Source organism: Protopterus annectens, chromosome 1.part2 (assembly GCF_019279795.1).
Source record: "Protopterus annectens isolate FY-2018-M chromosome 1.part2, PAN1.0, whole genome shotgun sequence".
NCBI classification, from domain to species: Eukaryota; Metazoa; Chordata; order Ceratodontiformes; family Protopteridae; genus Protopterus; species Protopterus annectens.
Window position 1 is genome coordinate 128,965,844 of NC_056727.1, and position 21,926 is coordinate 128,987,769.

General features: G+C 41.3%; 1 protein-coding gene across 5 annotated transcripts in view; it reads left to right on the forward strand.

Annotated features, from left to right (window-relative positions):
* PPP4R3B (protein phosphatase 4 regulatory subunit 3B) overlaps positions 1-21,926 on the forward strand; it is a 2,189,617-nt gene that overhangs the window by 464,657 nt on the left and 1,703,034 nt on the right. For 4 of the 5 annotated variants that reach the window (XM_044055224.1, XM_044055233.1, XM_044055261.1 and 1 more), the window contains exons 4-5: positions 7,073-7,696; positions 9,789-9,866. In XM_044055224.1, the coding sequence (XP_043911159.1) occupies positions 7,073-7,696; positions 9,789-9,866 (702 nt within the window). The remainder of the gene's footprint in view (positions 1-7,072; positions 7,697-9,788; positions 9,867-21,926) is intronic. The other variant, XM_044055250.1, reaches the window with a different exon arrangement.

Consider the following 21,926-nt stretch of genomic DNA (forward strand, 5'->3'; position numbering starts at 1 on the left):
GGGAAAAGCGGAAAGACAGTTTATTAGAATGTTAAAGTTAATCTACTGTTTGTTTGTTTGTGTCTTTCGGCTTTTCCCGGTTAGGGGTCGCCACAGCGGAACTCCGGTCCACTGATTGGCAGTTGATTTTTACGTACCGGCTTGCCAGGCCTGATGCACAACCTTCAACGAAGGTACGCCCATTCACGCATGTCTCCACACAGAAGACGCTGTAGCTGAGAATCGAACCGGACAGCGTTAATCTACTGTACCTCAGATAAATTTCTTTGTTTTTCTTACCGACTCTTCAAAGTGTACTTTTTCCCCCAACACCTTGTACTTGTATAGATACCCTTCATGACAGTATTGTGTTTTCATTTACCAATCCATGTATGGAAAATATTTCATCATGTCTCTATTCTTTGCAAACAGTTTTTTTGAAACTTAAACCCTGTGTATATACACCACAGTGATGCGTACTGTATTTTGTCAGATTGCAAGTGGCATCTAGCTTCCTAATGTGTGACAATATTCGCCTCAATATGGGGACACTAGTTTGCATGTCAAATAAGCGGTTCTGTTTCTTGTGTTTGTCTTAACGAAGTTTTAGTATAATTTTTTTTAAAAAGTGTTACATAATTCAAGCCTTGTACATATCACTGCTTGCTTAGCACCCCCGCCCAGCTAGACAGTCAGATTCCATTTTTGCATTGTCAATTTGCAAAACTGTAACATTTGATACTGATGCAAAATGTATAGAAATGCTACTTCTGATGTAATGATGGCTCAGTTAAAAAAAAAAAAAAAAAAAAAAAAAAGAGTTTTTGGCCTTTGTTGTTGACTGTACTGAGAGCAGAAGTTCAACTGACCGTGGAAAAACATATATAGTACATTTTGAGAATGTGGCACTGCCCACCTTTGACAAAACAGATTTGTGTATTAGAGGCCATATGTCATTTCAGTTGTCAGTTTACCCAAAAAGAAAAGTTCAGGGAGCTGATATACGAGACTTGGATACAACGCATTCATCTCATCTCGGTCACAGAATGGCTACTGTAATGTATTAGTCTTTTGCTTTGAGACACTATTCTGTGCCCCTCACAGTTAGCACTTTGCCGTGATTATTTTGTTTACTGATTCTATAACATATACGATGACAGCAAATATTAAGGCTGATTGTTGGTTCTTATCCCATGAGAATATATTAATGCTGTGAATCAGAGGAATTTTATTGGCCTGAAGAAATGTAAAATGTACATATTGTTTGATGACCTAATGCCAAACAGTAGCATTTCCAAATGTCAATAGACATTTGTAGTATAGTAGTGGACCAAATCTAAGAGCAGATGTCTCACAGTAGTATGACAGACCTTGCCTCTGAAATGTACTCAAATAAGGATTCCAGATTTAAATAAATATGTTTTGCTTTATATTCGTGTAATGTACTTTTCATGTGAGTATACAGTGCCTGTCGGTTGAGGGGTCAGGGCATGGAGAAAACCAGAAGAAATCAGGTACTGGAACAAGGTCATACAATGCAGAATCTCATCAGATTCTGTATTCCTAAGCTGTGGTGGAACTAGCAGGTTTAATTGCAACTCACAGTCCCTGCCTTCAGTCTCCCCACAGCCATTTTTTTCAGTCACTGCATTTCAGTACGTCTTTTTGGTCTTAATTCTGTTGATGGTTGACTCTTCTTAACAATGAAACAAACTCACAAAAAACTCTCACAAAATCTCGAGCTTTTCATCCAGCCTTCAAATTCCTTTTGCACTGATGGAGTGTTCTTTACTTGCGCAGCAAAGTGCTTCTAGGAATCTACGTGGTGTTCCTCAAAAAAGACACTGAAGCTAAGATTCCTTTGGTAAAATTTTCCTTTTATATACACACTTATTAGTTAACTTTTCGGGATGCAGCAGGATCATTAAAACGTTTGTTTCCAGTCCAACTCCTAGCGGTTCAAATAACTAGAAGATTTCTCTCTGAAGTTCACTAATAGTAATATTAAATGCAAATGCTCCTAAACTGAGTGAGTACTTGCTGATCTCTACAAGTGTTGTGGAAAGGGAACAGTGGACAGCTTGTTGATCTCTACAAGTGTTGTGGAAAGGGAACAGTGGACAGATGACTGATCACGTCATTTGACAAAAAGAAAATGGCACAAGCTGCACCACATTTAGGCATTTATTAGACAGTCTGGTGGTGTGTATGTGTGTTAAACAACTTGCACTTCTGTATTTAGAGCTGTCGTTTACCAGCTACATGTAAAGAAACTTACGATTAAGGTCCATAAGCAGACAGATGGACATAATTTTAGAGATCACAAATGAGACTCAAAGTAAAAAGAGATGCAGGTGGATCTGCAGTACTTTTTAACTGGATAAGCTTGACTTTAAGAAAGATAGATACCAAGTACCTTGGAAAAGGTTTAAACAAATTGGTATCAAGTATATAACAGCCCATAAATATCTAATGCATAGTCAAAAATTACATCAGCCTTTTCTAGAATACTGGAATTTACCATTTGATCACTTTTTAAATTAACCATAGTACTTAATTCTATATTCTTTAGGATTGGGATCCCATCTCATTCTCTGTAACTAAATTGTTTCTTGATTTTTTCTCTCTCAACTCTTTCTTATATAGAATGTTTAAATCAGAAGTACTCCTGTTTCATAGGAGTAGGCATATAGCACTTTTGTATATAGTTTGTGGATTGTATGTTGCATATTATGTACTAGTAATTGCTAGTTAACGATGCCTGTATAATTGGTGACATATGTCTTTGATGTGTTTTAATTATGATGTATTCATAAAACATAGTAAAGATTTTTGAAAAAAAAAGAATCTGCTGTCTAACCTGATTAAATGCATAACGCAAATCAAAACAGTATGAATGTCTTGCATGTAGAAGTTAAAGCTACAAAATCTACTTACTGGACAAGGTGCAGTTGTCTAAGGCAGTACACTAATTATTTACAGTTGAGAAGTCCTAGCTTAGGTATGTTGTGTGAAAAGAACTTTGACATGATGTTTTACATCACCTTTGGAATTTGTTCAGACACGCTACTTAATAGAATGACGACATTCAGATGCATTGATGTTGGAAAGTGCATCACCTCCCTTTACCACTCCTATCAATGGGACATTTTTGACATGTATTACTCAACATGTTCAGTGCATCCCAATTTGTGGGGAGTCCTGGATGTTTCTGCACCCCCCAATGTTTTCTGACTTTGACCTTGTGTTATGCATGTGTGTAGGAGTGTGTAAGTCTCTCTTTTTTTTGCATACAGGTGATCGTTGTGTGGATGCATTGACGTAACACAGTCTGTTCCATGGAACTTTAAATTTCCTATATGAAGAATTTCTGACCACTTGTGCACCCATTGGTAGTGTGGAATATGTTCCACTTAAACTTACTGTTGTATGTGGAGAAGTTTGAGATGCTGATATTTTTGCCTTATCAGCTGTAGCTATTGTTGAAATTGACTATACTGTTTGCCACTAGTATGTAGATTATAATTGTGTTACAGAGTTTTGTGTGTGGGAACATTGCCCAACATTATAAATGCTGCATGTTTCATTACCAAGTGCACTCATGACGTTTCACTTTAAAAAAAAAAAAAAAAAAACCCAGATGAATTTTAGTTTTTTTGTTTTTTATTGTTTACAAAATAAGAGACTGGTGTAAACCTGGTTCAGATCTATAGCATGTATTTTGTACCCAGTGGAAATGTCAATTATTTGCCACTACATTCATCTGTACTGTTGAGATAAATGCAGTATAGGAAGCATGATGTACATTTGCATCCTCTGTAGCTGAAACCATCTACAGCAAATGCAGTTTAATAAATGCTGTCTGATGCAGTTTGGGCTGACTGCATATTAAGTCACTGAAGCAGTGAGTATGTTGCAGGAGTGTTCAACCTCTAGACCAGTGGTATATAACATACTGAGCCTTGTGCACAGCAAGGGAGCTTCACAGTTGTATAAAGTAGTGGTACCCAATGTTTACACAGTCATATCTTGGAACGGTTTACTATTGAAATGTCGAATGGCACTACATTGACTGTACTATAGTCGAACACGGAAGTTCGAAAATAGTAATGTCGACGGCAAAAAAACAATCTAGGACTGTGTTTTAACATGGGTCGAGGTAGGGGAGATGTTTGTAGTTCTGAATAATACTGAACACCTACCTCGACCCATGTTAAAACCATTCCTAGATTGTTTTTTTGTCGTCGACATTACTATTTTCGAACTTCCGTGTTCGACTATAGTACAGTCGATGTAGTGCCTTTCGACATTTCAGTAGTAAACCTCTTGGAACACTGTTGCCTCACCGGTAATGCAGCAAGAGTATTTCACCCAAAGTGGTTACCATGTGTCACCCTATTTTGTACACATGATGTACGTAGGCTGTCAAGCTGATGACATGTAGTTACCAAACCATAGATTGTTGCTACACTTCAGCTTTTTGTTATGTATTTGCACAGTATTTTCTGGTATTTGGAGGCTGCATATCCTGCTGAAATATGTTTAGCTGTACTTTACTTTTGAGTGAAGTTAGTGTCCTCTTTCCATTGGTTGTTGCTGCTCTGTCTTTGATTGTCTTCTGTTGTAATGAAAGAAATGGGAGTGACATTTTGATGTTTGGAGGAGTAACAGTAATGTGTTTAAGTGGTCATTTGACAGCTATTCACTGGTGTAGAGGGTTATACCAGTTCTGGTGTCCTGGAATTGAGCTATCCCACAAACTTAGCAGATTTGAATGAGGGCCATGTCCATGATTAGTCTCATTTTGCTATATGCAGTTGTTTTTATTTATGATAATTTTTATCCCTTGTGTGTTCTATCTGCTGGTAACAGTCAGGTATGTTTGATCTGCACAGATTCAAAGCTGGCAATTTAAACTTTTGTCTCAAAGGCTAAAGCTGCTCTTTACTGCCATAATATTTCAGCAACCCTAATGTACACAGATCTCGTTTACCACACAAAATGATGGATGTGTTTTCCAGGGATCAGCTCTTTTCAGTTGTTACTCCTGGTAGTAGCTTTTTGTCCTGCATTTTTGCCTTCATCTTCTGTCCTACACCTTTGAGGTACTTTTTTCCTTGTTAAGGAGAAAAAAAGTTATAGTTGTTAGGAGAAGTAGCTCATGTGATTTGGGTGTTTTTTTTTTCTCTGAGACTTTCCTAGTCCCTAAATTGTGTGCATAGACCTTTTGGGTCTTGTTTGCTGAAAGCTTTCTCTCTTTCTGCTTAATTCCCCCTTTTTGTAGAGTCCGTGTATATCATGGCTGATAAGGTACCAGGACAAAAACATTACTTTGGAACTTTTATATTCTTACAAGACACTGCATGAAGGAGGGAGCAGATTCTAATGACTGGTTGTAGTGAGTGCGCTCGATAGTGAAAGATATTCCTGTGTTAGCTGCTCTTAGCAGCTTCTCTCTAAAGGTCTATAATGGGTAATGTTCACTTCAGGGACATCTGCCTGCCTTTTGGTTCATTTATCCTTTTAACTTGGAAATTGCATGTTGTTTGGGTATTTTCCTGGTGGCTCTGCTTTCTAAACTGTGCTTTAGTTTGATCTCTAGGCTTTTAGTGCAAGTTATGTGTGCAGGTGAAAGAGTCGTCATCCTGACATTTTTGAGGTAATAACTGACCATAAGACCTGCAGTCAGAGATGTGTCTTTGGTAGAACACTGATCCTGCAGTATAAAGCCTGCTTCTGTTAGTGGTGTGTGTTTGGTTGTAGCTTGACAACTGGTATTTCAGCTATATTTTCTAGAAAATGTTTATGTAATCATTTTATATGTTTTGTTTTAATAGTGCAGTAAATAAAAATGGTCATCACGACGAGAGAAGAGAATTGTGAGTTTCGGGAGTCTCATTTTGCAGTAATTTGGTATGAATTGAACACAAGAATCTTGAAAGGAATGCTGTCTTCAAGATAACTTAAGTCTTCTGTCATGTAAACTAAAAGTGTTAGAATATGTTCACTTATAAAATTAAACGAAATCTACAAAGTAGGAGAAGATACCGAGTGACATGTTGTCATTGTGAAATGAGCATCACTTCAGGTACTTGGCTTCCTGCCAGAAGTGTGATATTCTTAGTTGCGAAATCTTGCAACTTTGTAGAAATAAAGTACGATTTGTAGATAAATGCAATGAATTTTGAAGCTCGCTGCATCATTAAATCTTTTTTGCAGGGGAGTAGTCAACCCTCTGCACTCTACAATGTGTACGCTGCACTGTCCATCTCTTGCACAAGTACTGCTTACACTAGCTTCATGAATGGTGTATATCCTCTGATACTGGAACCTTATATACTTTTTCACATTGACAGTGTTCGCTGGTGTAAGGCTTGTGGCATGGTTTTTGGAATTTTCAAATCCACCTCACATAAATTTCATCTTACAGTCCAGGGTTTGAATCCCTCAACTTCCATTTCCTAATTGTGTAGGCAAGTCAATTAATCAGACAGGGTTCTTGGGTCACCCCTTAAAAGAGGGGTGTGCTTAGTGGGTTTACCTGGTTAACAAATTAATACAATAAATAAGTATACTGTTTGTTTTCTTGTTATAGAAATCCTAAATAATTTCAGACACTGTAGTTAATTTTTCTCTCTCTCTCTTTAATATGTATGTAGCTGGACCTACAGAAAAGACAATATCCTTTATCTATGCTGGTATAGAAGTGACTAGCAAATCTGCTTGTGTGAGTGTATGTGCAGACTGAATATGCTTAGTATGATAATACATTGTGTGCACAGTACTGTTGTTTTAATATTTGGTCGTTTGTTAAATACAGCAATACTACTATAAGAATTAGTGCCAGAATTAAGCAGTGTAGAAGAAAAACCCTTGCTGCTATTGTGCATTTTAACTTAATTTCTCTTTGGAAATTTCTTCTAAAAATGAAATTAACAAGATGTATTTCTGTAATTTTGAGAAAAATGGAAACTTCTGTTTTTGTTATAGTAGTACACGGACTTTGTTTAGAGAATATGATTTGTGCTTTGTTAGTGGTTGTGGTAGTGCTGTTATGCATTGCATGTTAAATATCCTTTTCATGTCCATCCAGGTGCAAGGTAAAGATCCATCTGTAGATATTACTCAGGACCTCATTGATGAATCTGAAGAGGAGCGATTTGAAGAAATGCCTGAAACAAGTCATTTAATAGAACTTCCTCCATGTGAACTTGGCAAACTGGAAGAGATTGCTGACCTGGTAACTTCTGTACTTTCCTCACCAATACGTAGAGAGAAGCTGGCACTAGCCTTAGAAAATGAAGGCTACCTGAAAAAATTGCTACAGCTTTTCCAAGTTTGTGAGAGTGTAGGAAACACTGATGGTCTGCATCATTTATATGAAATTATTCGTGGAATTCTATTTCTTAATAAAGCCACTTTGTTTGAAGTCATGTTTTCTGATGAATGCATCATGGATGTTGTGGGCTGCCTTGAATATGATCCTTCTTTACCTCAGCCTAAAAGACACAGGGAGTTCTTGACCACAACAGCTAAGTTTAAAGAAGTAATTCCCATCACAGACTCTGAACTTAGGCAAAAAATTCATCAAACCTATAGGGTCCAGTATATCCAGGACATCATCTTGCCAACACCTTCTGTTTTTGAAGAAAATTTTCTTTCTACACTTACTTCATTTATTTTCTTCAATAAAGTGGAGATAGTCAGCATGCTGCAGGTAAATTTCACATGCTGTGTTTAGGTTTCCTTTTTTTTTTGTTGTTGTTGAATTGAATATTGTAATTAAAGATTGAAATACTGGTTTGATAGATGCCCATGTTTATTGTGACAAATGCAACTGGTGTGAAAGATGTAACCTCCCCCCCTTTCTCTTTGAAATTGTTTTTTTCTTTGGGTGAACATCAATATGATGGTGCTGCATGGAATGTATATATAGTTAAATAAACTGTTCTCTTTGCTATGCAAGAGATCTCTGTAAAACTTGTGTTAATGCTGTTATGTTTTTATCAGGTACTTTATTTTAAAAACAATCCATAACTTGTTTTGTATAATGTAGCCTAGTCAGTACACGGCTTTTAATATACGTGGTTACTGCAGTGTGTGTTGCAACGTTTGTTGCATTATTGCCTACTTCATGTAGGGGACATACCATATCATTCTGTTACACCCTCTTCTTTCTTATGCAACCCTTGCTTTTGGATATCAAGCAACGCACACTTTGTTTATATATATATATATATATATATATATATATATATATATATATATATATATATATATATATATATATAGACAAAACAGACATGCTGCAACATAAACTGTAAGCATAATGCCATGTAAATGAGTGCTTTGATTTTTGGGACATATCCTTGAAGATAAAGCCAGTGCCCAAAAGGGATGGCCTGTATTGTTTGGAAGTGACGAAACTCCAGTACATTTTCTTGTTCAGTCAGCAGTCTTTTACTCCTACAAAGCATTCAGTACATTATGATTGAGCATCAGGTTTCCTCAGAAGGTTGCAAAAACGTGATTTGATTTGTGTAAAGTGTGCTTTTCACAGTGAAAGTTCTGACCACTGAGGTGGTCAGCTTGTCCTTTTGGTTATTTACAGGGCCATAGACTGCTAAAGTCATGCATAAAAGGTTATTAACCAAATTATTTTTTGTTTTTCTTCTAGAACAGGTGAGAATTTATAGATAGTCAGAATTGTCAGTAGCTGTTACTTGTAATTTTACAATAGATAAAATGGGAAAAAAGCTATATTGCATAATAAATAAGGGACAATTAATTCAGTTTCTCTTTTTTTTAATATTTTAAGCATTATTTTCTGACTGTGGATAATATATGAAACATTTCACATTTGCTCTGTTACCAGCTTGGTATGTTTTGCTGTTAAGTTCCTGTAGTAAAGTACATTGCTGGTGTGCTTAATTCACGTGTTTTATGTTGTAGGCATATTTTCTGCAGCTTATTTAGAGTTTAAGCTTGTGGCCTGTAAAAACGCTGTAATTCAACTACATGAGGTTGTAGTGTGTGTGCGAGAAACAGTTGAGCTATATTGTTCTGTGGGAAGTCTTGGGTGTAAAACTTTGAGAATAGTATACTGTGCATTTCACCAAGAGCACTCAAGTGCCACTTGCTGGTGTCTCATAAAGTTTATCAGTATAGTGGCTGCATACAAATGTTGGGGTAAAGTTGCACTATTGATGGGCTGTTTTATCTATTTAGATTTCATGCAAGTAGAATTGTTGTGATGTTACTGCCAAAGACAGGAATGTGCACAGCTAAAGTCTTCTATGTATGTTGGCAACAATTTAAAGCTGGTAGTAGAATTTATGAACTCTTGGTGATTAACAATCACAGTAGTCTGAAACCTTTATGTTTACTGAATACAAGGTAAGGAAATTTAAATGGACTTAAGGAAGCCACAAACTGTAATAGTTTTCCATTCTCCATTTCATTTTTTTTTCATTCTTCCAGGAGAGCTTACTTTGAAACAGCTGCTATAGGTTTGATGTGGTCCTCATTTTTTTCACCCCCCCAATATCAGTAACAACTACACTATGACCGAGAGTTGTATGGGAAGCTTCTTAGAGGAACCTCATCCCATTGTGCACTTGTCAGAAGAAGCACCGCAGTCACTTGCTTAATGCAAAATCAGTAGAAAGTGTGAAATCCATCTTGCATATTTTTCTGTACTTGGTCATGTATGGTTTTCGATATTGAATAAGTTTGTCAGAAGCTTGAATTTGTTGATCACCGATAATTTCTTAAGTTTAATAATAATGTTGATAAACTTCATTTTGTAGGAAGATGAAAAATTTCTTTCTGAAGTTTTTGCGCAATTAACAGATGAAGCAACAGATGATGACAAAAGACGTGAATTGGTAAGAGACTGATTTTTTTATTATTAAAAGGTTAATTCCTTGTTTAAATTTGTAAAACTGCTTGTCACTTTAGTAAATCTGCGTTGTTTCAGTCATCTGTAAGTGTTGAATGCATTGTAAATGTAAACTAGATGTTTGATCAGTAAAATGCATTGCTGTAACTTGTGCCTGTGTTACATTTAGATGCTACTAAATACCCCTAGCATGCATATAAACAAAAATGTTGCATGGTGAATGTTGAAATAGTGCCAAGGCTGAGTTTGAATGGGCCTCTTGCAGTCCTTCATGCAGCAGTTTTGTTTTACCTATAATTCAGCCAAGGTTGTGACCCATGCATATTGTTCTGTACTTAGTGGTTTAAAAAATATGATACCATCATCTCTGTCTCTTTTTTTTCTCTCTCTCTCTCATTTTTTTTGTTTAACAGCCATAAATCTCATTCCTTTCTATCCATGTATAATACTCCCTTTTTCACTGGATTTAATATAGAACCCCAATTAAATTGGAAAATTATCTCTGACAAATGTTTGTCATACTTTATAGAAATCATAAGCACACTTGACAGATAACCAATTCTGTTTTTCTTAATACAAATCTCTTATTTTTAATATTTCCCATTGTGTGTTACATGCATTTTACCAAGGTCTGTACCCAACACATTAAGACCTTTTACTGTAAATTGAATATCTGCTATTAATTCTGTTTTTCCCCATTCCTTTGCCTTTGTCTGTGTTTAATTTCAAACCTATATCTCTCAAGCAGTCAGCTGTGCAAATTATCACTTCTCTAAACTGTTTTTTGCTGTTACAGTTGTATCATCTGCATATGTCATCAATATCAGTATCCCAACGTCTTTACACATAATATATTTCACTTTTTTCAGTTTAGCATGTACTTCACTAACAACAATAATCATAGGGTCATAGAATCATATGAAGTTACTAGGCTATGCCCCTGTCCAGCAGGGACACAGGTGGAATCCCAGGGGTGTAATTTCTGTTCCCCCATCCAGTTATCCAGATTGAGCTTAAAAAGGGTTAATGAGATACTCTGATTGATGTGGACAAAGGGAGTCTATTCCACAGAAGGGGGAGTTTCTGTGACACAAATCTGTCCCATAACTAGAGCAAATAGAATACTGCTCATGGGGCAACCTTGTCTTATTCATTTACCCATTTCTATTTCCTTACTTATCCATCCATTTACTAAAATCTTTATTTTATTAAATCTATAGGCTGCCATACAAGCGTTTCTGATTTTTATTACTAAAATTATATTCTTTCATTATATCCCATAACATTTCATGTTCAGTTGAGTCACATACTTTATTAACATCTCCTATCATAAGTTTTAACTCCTGATTGCTTTCTAGTATATCATTTGCCAGTTGTGTTAATAATTCATGATATCCTTTTCCTTTTATATCGTATAAACTTTCTTCCATAATGTATTTAGTCTTGTTTTCAAGTCTTTGTATTACTTTTAAAAAGATCGTATGATCTGTATTACTCGGCATTTTGTCTCCCTTTTCTCCTTTCTTCCATATAAATTTTAATACTCCACTACATAATTTCTTGTACTTAAATCAATTATTCAACCATTCATTTAAGACCAATAAGAAATATTTTCTTAGACATGTCTCTCTATTTTTCAAAACCAATTCCATCAGGTCCTGATGCTGAATCTATATTTAAATGTTTAAATACTCTTAATTCCTCTAAAGTATTTTCTTTTTCAATTTCCTTATTTGCTCTAAAAATTTCCTTTTTCTCCATGTTTTGATACATTTTCCTTTTGTTGTTTTAAACATTTCTTCTACATACTTTATTACAAGTTCCATAATTTGAGATTGACGACTTTTTATTTCTCCTTTGTTTGTCTTTAATTTCGCTCATCACACTGACCTTCCGCTGTGGTGCAGCGGTAGCGTTGTTGCCTCACAGCAAGAGGCTCTCCCGTTCGATTCTCTGCTTGGGTTGGGAGTGCCTTCTGTGTGGAGTCTGCATGTCCTTCCCGCGGTCGAGTGGGCGTTCGAAAGACATGCGTTGAATGGGCATGCCTTCGTTGAAGGTTGGGCGTCGGGCTGGCAACTCGACACCATAAAAACCAACTGCCAATCATTAGTGGATCGGAGTTCCGCTGTGGCGACCCCTAATTGGGAAAAGCCGAAAGACAAACAACAACACTGCTCTTCTTTTGTATTATTTTACTGAAATATGGTGATACGTCTTTTTTACCTTATAATAAATATCTTTGCGTATATAAAGTTTTAACTTTTTTGTAATTTCATTTGTAATTTTTTCTCTGTTGTAGGATTCTTTATCATTTCTTACTGGATTTTTAAAACCTTTTTATGTTTCAGTATATCTGTTTTCTTTTATTTTTCTTCTCGGTCTGCCACTGTGAAAAACATTTTCTATATTTTTTATTAAAAATAATCCACTATTCTGACCAGTTGAAAAAGAAATCCCTCATAGTAATATGGTCTCCCATACTTATATTTTTTCCTTCTCCATTTCATATATTTTTTATTTTTATATCCTTAACTAATTTAATGTATTTTTTGTTTTCATTTATTTCTATCCATATAGCTAAGTGATCTGAAAAACCTGTTACAACTGATTCACCTTTCATTATACTTATGCTTTCAGGTATTGTAAAATCAATTTCAGAGTTCAGTTAGTTTTACAAGGCCTTTCTTCTACTTTCTCTTTTCCTGCTGAGGATCAAACTTCCTCTAGGAGGTCCGATAAAGGGAAGCCTGAAGCTCCAAGGATAAGGACAACAGAAAAAGATTTCCAGACCACTCACCTACTTCAGTTTTGGCTACTTGGCCATTATCAAAAATTTCAAAAAAAAGTTGTATCTGACTCCGTCGGAACCTGCATCCTCCAAAGCTAAATCACCATAGATCTGGTCACCCCGATACTCACCAGAGGCCATATCTGTGACTTCCTTCTCCTTTTCTCCAGGAAACCCCAAGGAAACATTCCAGGCTGCCATCTGTCAGCTCTTTGCTTAGTTCTTCAAGGAACCTGTCTGAAGCTGAGGTGGATAGGATGATGAGGAAGTTCTTCAGAGCTCAGATCCAGATGGGGTTAATTCTGTCCCAGTCTCCCATTGGGCCCATTAGCTTGCCCACCACCGACTCTCAATCTTTCTCCGATTTGTCCCATGGATGTTCTTCGTGTTTCACTGTTGCAGTCATCACACTTGGGTTTATCTGCCTGTAGGTAGCCCTCAGTCGGCCCGAATACCAGAGTCTTGGGATTTCTGCGTCAGATGCCGACGCCTCATCCATGACGTCAGGTCGTAAGGGGTATAAAACATGCAGCTGACACTATTACATTAGCTTTTCTTGTCGTGCGGGAGCCCAAAGCAGAAGCAGTTTGCAAGTGCCGGTCGGCAGCTACCTGAAATTTTTGTTTTTCGAGTTTCAAACCTGAAGTCTTCTAAAGCTAAGTACCCCGTTAGGGATCCTTTTTTCTTGCTCTAACCGATGTCAGAAAAAGTTAACAATTGTCTTGCCTGTGGAAAGCAAATACCTCACAGAGATTTTCATTCTTACTGCGTCACCTGTTTAGGCCCAGACTACGACGTCCCTTGCTGTTGGTTTTATGCCTTGTTCAATGCTCGAACTTGACAGAGACAGACCGCATAGTTCCAAAACTGCCGACAATGCTTCCGTTAAGCTAGTCGCCAGTACTCAGTGAGGCACTTTCGCAGTCCCTGTTACCCGCTTCTACAGATTCACAGGCCTCTACTGAGACCCATTCGGAGTCCAGTATGCCGCAAGATGCTTCTTCGACTATGGAACCTGCGGATGTCTCTACCTTGGATGAGTCCGGAGCCACTGTGCAGGCACCGGCTTCTGAGGATGTATTCAGACCTTCCGATGTTCATATCACACAGACTACTTCGTTGATGACTAAATCTACCGAATTTCTCATGCCCAGAGTTCGCACTACGTCTAGGAAACCCGACGACCAAAGCATATTCTCAAGTTCCCATGCCACAGAAACAAATGCTTAGAATGGCTGAAGACCTTATTACTTTAATAAGGGGAAACCAGTCTTCCCCCTCTTAAAGACAAATAATTGATTTTCCTTCTGATTCTTTTCAATTCCCTCAGACCCCCCCCTCCCCAGGACCTTTCTTTCAATTAAACCCTGCATATACCCTAAGAGAGCATTTTCACTGGGAATGGAAGGGCTACCCTCAGTCCAAAAAAAGACTCGGGGAATTTTTAGACTTGCCTCAGCATAGGCTTCTAGCTATTCCCCCTGTCCTGGATATTGTAGATGATGTCTTCATGGAATCCAGCCTTACCCCTGATACTTTACCACCTGCTCTTAGAAAGCCTGACAGATACTACAGAGTATTCTGACTCTCACAAATTTCTCTTTAAAAATCCCACTGCGGATCCAGAGACCATTTCCCAGGGACCTAAAGGTATTAAGGCTTCTACAGCCAAAAACCCTAATCTTTCGGACAGGGATTCTATGGCTCTAGACAGATTGGGTAAGAAGGTTTATACCTCTGCAACTCTTGCCATCAGGGCTTTAAATTGCCATTTTCACATGTTGAAGTACCAGCAGCATATTATTGATCTAATTAAACAAAAAATGTTGCTTTTTCCTGATTGTGCAGAAAGTAAGGACTTACAAGACTTAATGCAGTCTGCAAACCAAGTTGATAAACATACTTTGCAGTGTGGTTTTGATGCCTTAGAAGCTTCTTGCAGGGCTGCTGTCATTGGGTCTGTTCTGAGAAGGCATGCTTGGTTGAAGGAAGAAATCTTGCCAGGGCATGTCAAGGCAAAATTACTTGATGTTCTATTAAACCAAGAATGTTTGTTTGGCTCTAAACAGAGGAAGTTCTTAAAAAGATGGAGGAAAAAGCTAAATCCATGCAAACTGTTAAAGATTTCTTACAGGTACAGCCACCTAGAGTCAGTAGGCATTGGTCTTCAAATAAATGTTCCTTTCCAGTCCTTCCAGACCTTCTCAGCCCGAACCCTGGGGCAACAGACCATAAAGACTACAGTCTCAGGGTTTGCACAGATCTAAACAATGGAGTGCTCCCTCCTCAAAAACTGGGAGTGGTAAGCCAAACCCTGTGGAAAAAGTTCACAATGACTTGTCATTAATCCTTCCCAGCCGTGCCCAAGTACTTGCACCGCTAGGAGGAAAATTCGCCCTGCATGCAAAAAACTTGGGAGTATATTACCCAGGACCGATTTTCACATTGTATCCCAGGGATACAGATTCTATTTCCACTCTCTGCCAACCCCAAGCAGATTGCCAGACCTTCCTCCAAACCAGTGGACAGAGGCTGAAAAGCAAGTACTTTCTCTTCTCAGTATCAGGGCTATTCAGCCTGTGCCAACAGAACAAAGGGGACAGGGTTTCTACTCTGGGCTTTTCCTGGTGCCCAGGAAAGAGAACTCTTGGCACCTTAATCTGGATCTGTCATCCCTAAACACCTTCCTGGTGGTACCAAAATTCAAAATGCTTGCACTCCAGCAGCTCCTTCCTGTTCTAGCGAAGGACTCCTGGCTAGTCACCCTAGACTTGAAAGAAGCTTATCTGCACATCCACATAAGGGAGCCTTGCAGGAAATATCTATGATGTTATGTAGTCCTATCTCACCTACATTCTTACCCGTGGGTTCGGATCCGAATATCGGCTCCAACTCGGCCAACTTTTCTAGCTCGAAGTCTTTCATTGGCTGGGCTAAGCAGGTATCCCATGGTGCACTGCTCCACATCCCCAGATCTCGTTTGCCGCTCGTGTAGCTCGGATGTGGTCTCGCTTTGGCTGTGGCCAAGTACCTTTTTTTCTAGTATTGAGAGAATTTTTTCCTCATAAACCAAAAGCTAGTTTCATTTCATAGCTATTGTATATTTGTTGTTGAAGTTGCTAGTGTGTTTGTGTTTTGTGAGTATCCCGCTGACTATTCCCTCGGGCTAGGCCCGTTTTTAGAGGACCTAGTTCTTCGTCCTCCGTTGCCTAACCGTTTAAATTAGAGGTTTGGTTTGCTCCCCTTGGTGGTCATTAACCGTTTAAATTAGAGGTTTCTGACATCTTTGGTCTGTGTGTGTGCCCTGTGTTGTGTGTACAGTTTTCGTATATCTGGTTCCCGCGTTTTTGTATGTTGAGAATTGTGACTTCTTGTCAGTTGTTTCTGCTTTAAGTTGGGGCGTGTGTTGTGAAAATGTCTAAGGAGTCCAAAGAGCACAAACCTTCGGGTTTCAAAAAGTGCTCTAAATGTGGGTACAAAATGTCCATCACCGATGGACATTCTGTTTGTGTCTATTGCTTGGGAGCCATTCATCTGCAGGAGTCCTGCAGTTTTTGTTACTCGTTCAGTCCCAGAGTGCTCCAAGAGAGAAAGAATAAGCTGATCTTAAAGGGACTGTTGAAACCCTCTTTCGAAGAGGATTTGGATTCTTCTCCCAGTGGTAAAGCTAAGTCATCCAAGTCTAAGAAAAGATCTCTGGCTCCGTCAGCTTCATCGGAGCCTCCGGAGAAAGTCTCAAAAATTGCATCGACTTGCTCGGCTCCACTGTCCTCAGGGCCGCAGGAGGTATCCGTGTTGATGGAACCGGCGTCGGCTCCAATTATTTTGAAACCTCTTCGGAGCCGGTTGCCCAGTCTCAAACCAGTTTCTCCTGAGAGGAGATCTCGATCTCCCTCCCTGTCCTCCAAATCCTCCAGGACCCTTTCAGATATGGATGTTGATAGGGTGGTCCAGAGGCTCCTCCAGTCACCTGTTTTGGCTAAATTGTTTTCGGTTCCGGTCCAGTCAGCTCCGGAGCCCATCCCGACTTCTTCGATCATTCCTCCGAGCGCATCTCTGTCTTCGGAGCCGGAGTGTTCCACGCTGTGTGATGTTCCTAGGCCGGCTCCGATGGGCCCTCCAGCTCCATCAGTACCGACATTGGCTCCGACCCCGTCGGCTCCATCCTGTGGGTTCGGGACTCGGGATTCTTCAGTCAGGTCCGAGGGGGACATATCAGGACATGTTTCGGTTCCGAGTCTTCCTCAAGGTGCCTTGGCTTGGGGGATTCCGACTCCTGCCATGGTTTCGGAGACGGGCTGGTCCTCGGACTCGGGGGGGGGGGGGGGGCTGCCTTTGAGGCCATGCGGACTGCGCTGGCCAGATCGTCAGCTACATCAGGCGGATCGGTCACTCTGCCCCCCACCACTCAAGTGAGAGCCTCTGATCATCACCTATCCATTGACAGCAGAGCACCAGGCCCTAGGGATACCCCCACGAGTGGTCCCCAACTTTCTGAGGGCCCTTCAGAGTTCGTGCCTGAGGAGCCCCCTAGAAAGAAAACGTGCAAGAGGAAGCACATAGACTCCCAGGACGTGTCCCTCACTTCTGATACTGACCTCGAGGAATCGGAGGGGTCCCCCAAGTCATCCTCTGATGTTTCCTTCGCCGATATCTTGGAGATACTGAAACAAAGAGGTGACTGGCCGTCCAAAGCCCCTTCCAAGGAAGAGTCTGTATTCCATAAGGCCATTGGTGCTCAGCCTTCCGCCTCCTGGGTGTCTCCACCCTTCAACGAGCTCCTAGATTTGAACTGTCGAAGGGTGTGGGAAAATCCTGACTCTGTGGTGCCCGTACCCAGGCGTCCCAAGAAGTTTATCTCCGCTCCCCAGGGTAAGGAATTTCTGTCCAAAGGAGTCCCTGTAGATGCCATGGTGGCGGCGGCCACTCAGGAGGAGGTAGCAGAGACCTCTTCCTCGGTCCATCCTCCTAACAAGGAGTCTAGGAGTATGGACCGGTACGGGAAGCATACCCTCTCGTCAGCAACCTTTACCTTACGGTTGCTGAACTATCTATCTCATTTCACTCTGCTCCAGAGAGATCTCCTCAAGGAGCTAGGAGATACTCTTGCGGGTAGCGTTCCTGAGGCGGTGGCTCAGACAGTTAACGCCCAGGTGTCTACCCTCAATTCCATTGCCAACTCCTCCATGCGGCTCATTTCGTATGCAGCCATGGGAGTGAGTAGGGCAGCTAGCTCAGGCGTCGCCCTTAGACTGCAAGCCTGGCTACGCCTGTGTCATTTCGCGGAGGCCTTCAAGTCTTCCTTCACAGACGCCCTCTTCGATGGTTCTTCCTTGTTCGGAACCAAAGTGAAAGACACCCTCACCAGGTGCGAGCAAGAGGGAAAGACCCTGTCTGCCGTAGGGGTCCGTTTTCCCTCCCTTCTAGGCCTTATGCCAAGGCCCAGCAAGGTGGGAAGATGTGGTTCAAGAAATCACAGAGGTTTTTTCCTGCCGCACATGGTGAGTCCCCCCCCCTCCCCCGAGGCAGAGGAGGGGGAAATTATTCAGGAAGACGCCGACCTAGAACCAGAGGGGGCCCCCGCAATTCGGGAGACCGCGATTCCTTTCGCGGCTCCCCCTACTCTCATTCCTGAGGGAGTGCCAGACTGTGCTTATCCGGAGCCAGTCGGGGGTCGACTTTCGTTATATCCGGAAGCCTGGGAAAGCATCATCCAGGACCGATGGGTATTACGAATAATTTCCGGAGGTTATCTCATCCCGTTCACATCAGATCCCCCTTCAATCAGACAAATCCCGGATGTTCCATCCAGTCAAAGGGATCAAGCAGCCTCAGAGGTTTCAAAGCTGCTAGGAAAAGGAGCCATCCAGCGTGTCCCCTCAGACCAAATCGGATTAGGGACTTACTCAAGATTCATTTTGGTGCTGAAAAGAACAGGAGACCTGAGACCCATATTAGATCTCAGCCAACTGAACACCTATGTACAGAAGTCCAAGTTCCGTATGGTCACATTACAATCTATTCTCCCATTGTTAGGAGAGGAGATATGGATGTGCTCCATCGACCTCAAGGATGCTTACTACCATATCAAAATGGACAGGGCATCCAGGAGTCATCTACCCTTCCGGCTGGGAGCCAGTCATTTCCAGTTTCGAGCCCTGCCCTTTGGTCTCACCACAGCCCCCAGGGTGTTCACCAAGTGTATGGCGGTGGTGACTGCTCACTTGAGACGTCAGTGATTCCAAGTGTTTCCGTATCTGGACGACTGGCTCCTTACCGCCCCCAACAGGTATCAACTAGTCCAAACCAGGGACGCTAACATCACTTTGTCAACAGTTGGGCATAACACTAAATTGGGAAAAATCTGCTTTGTTGCCCTCGCAGCGTGTCACTTTTATAGGTGCAGAATTAGACACCATTCAAATGCGAGCATTTTTACCGCAGGAGAGGATCAGAGCCTTACAACAACAGATACACATCCTGATACCCTTGAGGAAAGCAAAGGCAAGATGGGTTCTCCAACTCCTGGGGACTATGGCAGCAACAATTATGTTGGTCCCTCTAGCAAGATTGCACATGAGACTTCTTCAATGGCTCCTCTTTGTTCAATGGTCTTTCCAAAAATTTCCTCTTTCCCACCCCATTTTGCTCACGGACAGGTGCAAACAAGATCTCAGTTGGTGGCTTTGCACCAGCAATTTGGACGAGGGAAGGCCCTTCGTTCCACCCATCCCGGTTGCCACAGTGACCACGGACGCCTCCCAGATGGGGGGGGGGGGGCATTATCTTGGCAGGACAGTCCAAGGCACGTGGCAAGATCACAAGATACATCTGCACATCAACGTCCTAGAGATGAGAGCAGTGCTACTGGCGTTGCAGGCACTTCAGAGCTTTCTACCTCTAGGGATGATTGCATTACACTCGGACAACATGTCAGTAGTGTGGTGTCTAAACAAGCAAGGAGGAACCAGGTCTTATCCCCCTGTGCAGAGAGGCCATGCGAGTGTGGCAGTGGGCAGTAACTTCCCAAAGGTTTCCCGTGGCAATGCACATTCCGGGGAAGTCCAACGTTATTGCGGACAGGCTAAGCAGAGCCATTCTGATGCCTTACGAGTGGTCCCTGAATCGTCTAGTTGCAGAACGAATCTTCAGCAGATGGGGTCAGCCTTGCTGCGACCTTTTTGCCAGCCCTCTCAATGCCAAGTGCAGCAGCTACTTCACGCTGATCCCCCCCACAGGGGGAGTCACCCAGGGATGCTCTAGTTCACGATTGGACCTCCAGTCTGCTTTATGCTTTCCCTCCGTTTTCCTTACTATCAAAGGTGATTCAGAAAGCGCAATCCTTGGGAAGCAGAATGATTCTGATTGCTCCACACTGGCCTCGTCGGGTCTGGTTCCCCTTTCTTCAACCATACCTTGTGGACACTCCTTGGATTCTGGACCCTCAACCAGATTTACTGACACACATGTCGGGACAGTTCCACCCCTCTCTGATGACTTTCCGATTGACAGCCTGACTGCTCCACTTCCATCGTTAGTTAGGCTTCATAAATTTTCACCGGCAGTGGTTCACATTTTGTCTTCCTCTCTCAAACCATCTACTAGGAGGATTTATTCTAGTAAATGGAAGAGGTTTTCTATTTGGGCGCATACCCAAGGAATTGATCCTTGCACAGCTCCAATTGCCTCAGTCTTGGAGTTTTTGTCTATGCTTTTCCATCAGGGTTCCACATCAGCTACCATCAAAGTTCAATTGGCAGCGATCTCTAATTTCCATGTGGCTAATGAGCCTAGTCTCATGGCTCATAGACTCTGCAATGCTTTCCTGAAAGGTACTCTGTTACTCCGTCCCCCGGTCTCCGAACCTATCATGCCCTGGGATCTCAATTTTGTTCTACAAGCCCTCACTTCACCACCTTTCCAGCCTGCAGCTACCTGTGAATTGAAATTCTTGACCTGGAAAACAGCCTTCTTAATATCAATCACTTCAGCAAGGCGAGTTTCAGAAATTCAGGCCCTTTCCATCAAACCTCCTTACTTAATCTTCCATAAGGACAGAGTCTCTCTTAGACCTAACCCTTCTTTCCTTCCTAAAGTCGCTTCTGTGTCTAATCTTAATCAATCCATTGAGTTGCCTGTATTCTTCCCTCATTTTTCGAACAAGGCAGAATTTACATTTCATCAGCTGGATGTACACAGACAGTTACGTTTCTATCTGCACTGAACAAAAGATATCCGGAAGTCTGACCAATTATTTGTCTCCTTTTCGATAAACAAAATTGGGTCCCCAGTCTCTAAGCTTACCATTTCCAGATGGATATCTAGTTGCATCTCTTTCGTCTACCACGCAGGAGGGAAAGATCTGCCATTTCCGGTCAAGGCTCAGTCTACCCGGGCTGTTTCTACATCCACAGCTTATCAAGCCATGTTGTTGATGGATGATATATGTGCTGCAGCTACTTGAGCTTCCCCTCACACATTTGTTTCTCATTACAAACTGGACGTGGTTTCCAGGGGCAGGTCATCCTTTGGCTCCACACTACTCAGGAGTATCTTCCTATGAACCACCCAGGATGTAGGTGCTAGGGACGCTGTCCCGCGATTAAGAATGTAGGCGAGATAGGACTACATAACATCAAGAAGTTATGTACTCACCATAACGTTCGATGTATGTAGTCCATCTCACCTCGCATTCTTTCTTACCCTCCCACCTTTCCCCCTTCCTGGAGGATCTGGAGGTTAGGGTGTTATTACAGACTTCCCTTTACTTAGCTTATTCTTTTTATCTGGATGTTGCGTATGCATGAGGTATGAATGACTAATGCAGCAAACTAGATCTGGGGATGTGGAGCAGAGCACCATGGGATACCTGCTTAGCCCAGCCAATGAAAGACTTCGAGCTAGAAAAGTTGGTCGAGTTGGAGCCGATATTCGGCTCCAAACCCACGGGTAAGAATGTGAGGCGAGATGGACTACATACATCGAACGTTATGGTGAGTACATAACTTCTTGTTTCAGGGCAGGCTCTATGCATTATCAGTTCTCTGCACTTCCCTTTGGCTTATGTACTGCGCCCAGGGTATTCGCAAAGTGCCTGGCTCCAGCCATTGCTTATTGCAGGTAGAGAAATACTCAAATTTACCCATATTTGGATGATTGCCCGATTCAGGCAGACAGTCAAGAATTGCTACTTCAGCACTTGACGTTTGTAAAGAGACTTATAACTTCTCTGGGGGTATACCATCAACGAAAAGAAAT